The sequence below is a fragment of the Pyxicephalus adspersus genome, chromosome 2 (genome assembly GCF_032062135.1).
Source record: "Pyxicephalus adspersus chromosome 2, UCB_Pads_2.0, whole genome shotgun sequence".
In the NCBI taxonomy this organism is placed as follows: Eukaryota; Metazoa; Chordata; class Amphibia; order Anura; family Pyxicephalidae; genus Pyxicephalus; species Pyxicephalus adspersus.
The window spans coordinates 79,173,304-79,176,563 of record NC_092859.1 but is presented as its reverse complement, the minus strand read 5'-3'; the positions used below and the strand labels follow the sequence as shown (position 1 = coordinate 79,176,563).

Here is a 3,260-nt window from a genome sequence, read left to right as displayed (position 1 = left end):
ATAAGACGCACCCTGATTTTCCCCCCACTTTAGGAGGAAAAAAAGTGCGTCTTATGGTCCGAAAAATACGGTACTTCTTTAGTTACACCTTGAAACCAGTTATAGGCTGCTTTTTAGAACAGATTATATGGTTCTTTTTCTACCATTCTGCACAATTTTTTGATCTGGTAATAAATTATATACATACCACTGGACCGAAATTATAGCAGTCCAAGTTACCCCCTAGTGTATAGACTATGTAAGTGTCTGGCTGCAAATGTTACAATTCTTCTTCTTCCAAGAACATTAGGGTTGTACTCCAAAAGAAGAACCGGGCAAAAAACTCTGGTGTCATGGTATGAAAACTGTATTACCCGCTGTAAACATTATCCTATTTATTATCAATCAATCATCCCCGTAAATGAATTGCATTGCAATGACAGATTATTTATGACTGTCTGTTACTGGAATTTGCACATTGTACTTTGGATGAAACAATTTGGTGGTGTTGTATTTTATTTCATTGTCAATATTCAAAATAAACTGTGCAGATATACCTTTATTATGTCTTCAATTTTAGTAGGAGTGACTAGATCTTTCCACAGGCACCAAGAAGAGAACTTTTTCTTAACATAGACGATATCATAGACATTTTCGTTTTTTGGTAGCTGAATGGATCTTGGAATTTGAAGACCTTTAGGTTTTGAACCGGTTGTGTCTTGGTCACAAAGGTTTTTTAAATATTCACTAAAACTATGGAAAAAGAACATATATTTATTTAATGGCATTAATGCTTTAAAGGTTGCCAGATCTAGCTGTTCTCCAATAAGAATGAGTTGAAGTGATTATAAAGTGGAAATGAAATAGAAGTGTTTATCAAAATCCAAAACCATAATAAATCCATAAAACTACAACTCTTATTTCATTATAGTAAAACAAGAACACTGGCCAATGAGATCAAAGCCAGCCTTTCCTGCACTGCACATCACTACCCTGGCATGATCATTTTTTGCAATGAGGGGATACCCAAAAAAAAAGGTTTGTTCTATTTTTCAGAAAAAAGCGTATGAACAGTGAATGGTTACAGGAATTTTCCAACTTACCTGATTTTCTATGATGGGTGTAAATAGTCCTTGTTTTTCAAAAAACAGATTATGTAATGTGTCAGATCATGTGTATTACCATTTTATGTACAGATATTCATCATTACATTTTCTGTAACAAATGAATACCATACCTAATGATACGTATATCTGTAGTACTCATTTCAGCAAACGTACAAAATTCACTAAATATACTAATACATAAATAGACCTTCAAGGGAAAACCTATACATCTGTACATGGATACTGGTCAGAATAATATTGCAGAGCAAGCTAGAATTTACAATAGTTAATATTTAATGCCATACCTGTAAAACATACAGAATATTTAAAATATAATTAACTAATGCTAATGTTATTTGGCATGTGTCCTAAGTTCTGTAAATTCTGCTTACATACTGTACATATAAAGACCATAAGCACATCAATGTTGTTTTTTTAAAGAATTATAACCAGTATGAATACTATGCTTTAATTTAAGTTAAACATCTTTAAATGCATGGTTTTAAATACTGGGGTAAAAAAACAGGTCAAAATGGCTTAGATACCTAAGAATATGATGATGGAAACCTGGAGAGCTTAGTTTTAAAATGATTATATGAAAATGTCCAAGGTTGAGGACTCCTGAGGGCGACAAAGTGACTAAATGCCCATATAAATCGCCGAAATGTGAACTTGACTATACTAAAAAAATTAGGGGGAAAAGCAACCAATTATAGAAATGCTGCTACATTTATTGGTAGACATAAATGCATAGCTGCTTTTACATATACAAAACTAAATCAATCAGCCTGATTTATAAAAGCTTTCCTGGACCTTAGAAGGCACACAGTTTTCAGTAAAGCAGGGTGATCCAGCAAACCTGGAATTCATTTTCTAAAAGTAATTTGCTTATTGTTAGCAAATGTTTTTAGCCCCGGACCAGAACCATTTCAGGTTTGCTATTTCACCCAGCTTCACTGGGAAAGTGTAACCTCTCCAGACTTGGAGAGCTTTAATAAATCAGGCCCAATGTGTCTAAAATAATTACTAATTGAAGGTTACAAATGTATTTGATTAAAAATATAATATTTAATTTTACTTGATTAACTGCTATTCTCATAATCTTAGTAAACTTAAAACGTGACATGTCTTGATTTAGTTCTGAAATTTAGTATGCCAATTATATTGATTTTTTTAAATAAATAATATGTTAACAAACCTATAGTTAAAACAAAATTGTAATCTTGGTCAATGACATTTTAGTTTATTATACTAACTAACACAAATTCTACTTTTCTTGCACATTCATTTTTTTCTTTTACAGAGTTAAAGTCATACATCAGTTAAATGTCATTCATATTTTTATTTTTGTATTGTATGCAAAAAAGAAAATTCTAATACAATGTAATTTCTTTCTTGTTTTGCAGCCAGCAGATGGCAAGCAAGATACTGGTGCTTTAATTATTTAGACAGCTGTGGTTGGAAAATAGTGCCGATCAAGATCTCAAGTATCAAGAAATCAAGATCTCAAGTAAAAACAGAGTTATGTAGAAATTCAGTCTGCATTTAAAAAAAAAAAATCATAGCTTTTTTTATTTAAAAAAAACCAGCACAGCACATACTGAATTGTGAAAGCACCTTGTTTTCAATGCATGGTAGTAATATATGAATTTTATCATATAAGAAATTGTAAAAAGGAATCAGCTGAAAAAAACAACCACAGTGTACATATACCTTAACTAATTAAAATATACTGTAAAACAATCTTAAAAATGAACACCCGAATGACAGCAAAGTGTACCAAAAACATGTCACTGCAAAAGATTTTTTTTGTGTAGGCCAGCCATGTTATGATGTGCTAAAGCACCTGAGTGCTGTGGCTCTGCACTTTATGACCTACAACACCTCTATATTTTTAAGTGATAAATTGAGGAAGTGCTGATGTTTTGTGGGCTAGCTGATGGGCACAATCTTTCAGATGTCATAACTTTCTACTTTGAACACTAAAATGAGCCATTACTTGAACTTGTAAAGGTTTTTGATGAAAGACTTGCCACAAAGTTTGGCCTCATTGGAGACCAGGTAAAAGACTCCTTTGCTTGATTTATTGCACACCATCTTGTCAGTCTCCTGACATCCTAGCCTCTAGCAGTTTCAGTATGAATTACTTCTTTTCCTTTAAAGTTATAGGAGAAA

The 3,260-nt window shown here is 32.3% G+C and overlaps 1 protein-coding gene across 1 annotated transcript in view; it reads right to left on the bottom strand.

The window, feature by feature from the left end:
* LOC140323815 (dynein axonemal heavy chain 3-like) overlaps positions 1-3,260 on the bottom strand; it is a 333,376-nt gene that overhangs the window by 261,023 nt on the left and 69,093 nt on the right. The window contains exon 14 of the mRNA XM_072401190.1: positions 537-732. Within this exon, the coding sequence (XP_072257291.1) occupies positions 537-732 (196 nt within the window). The remainder of the gene's footprint in view (positions 1-536; positions 733-3,260) is intronic.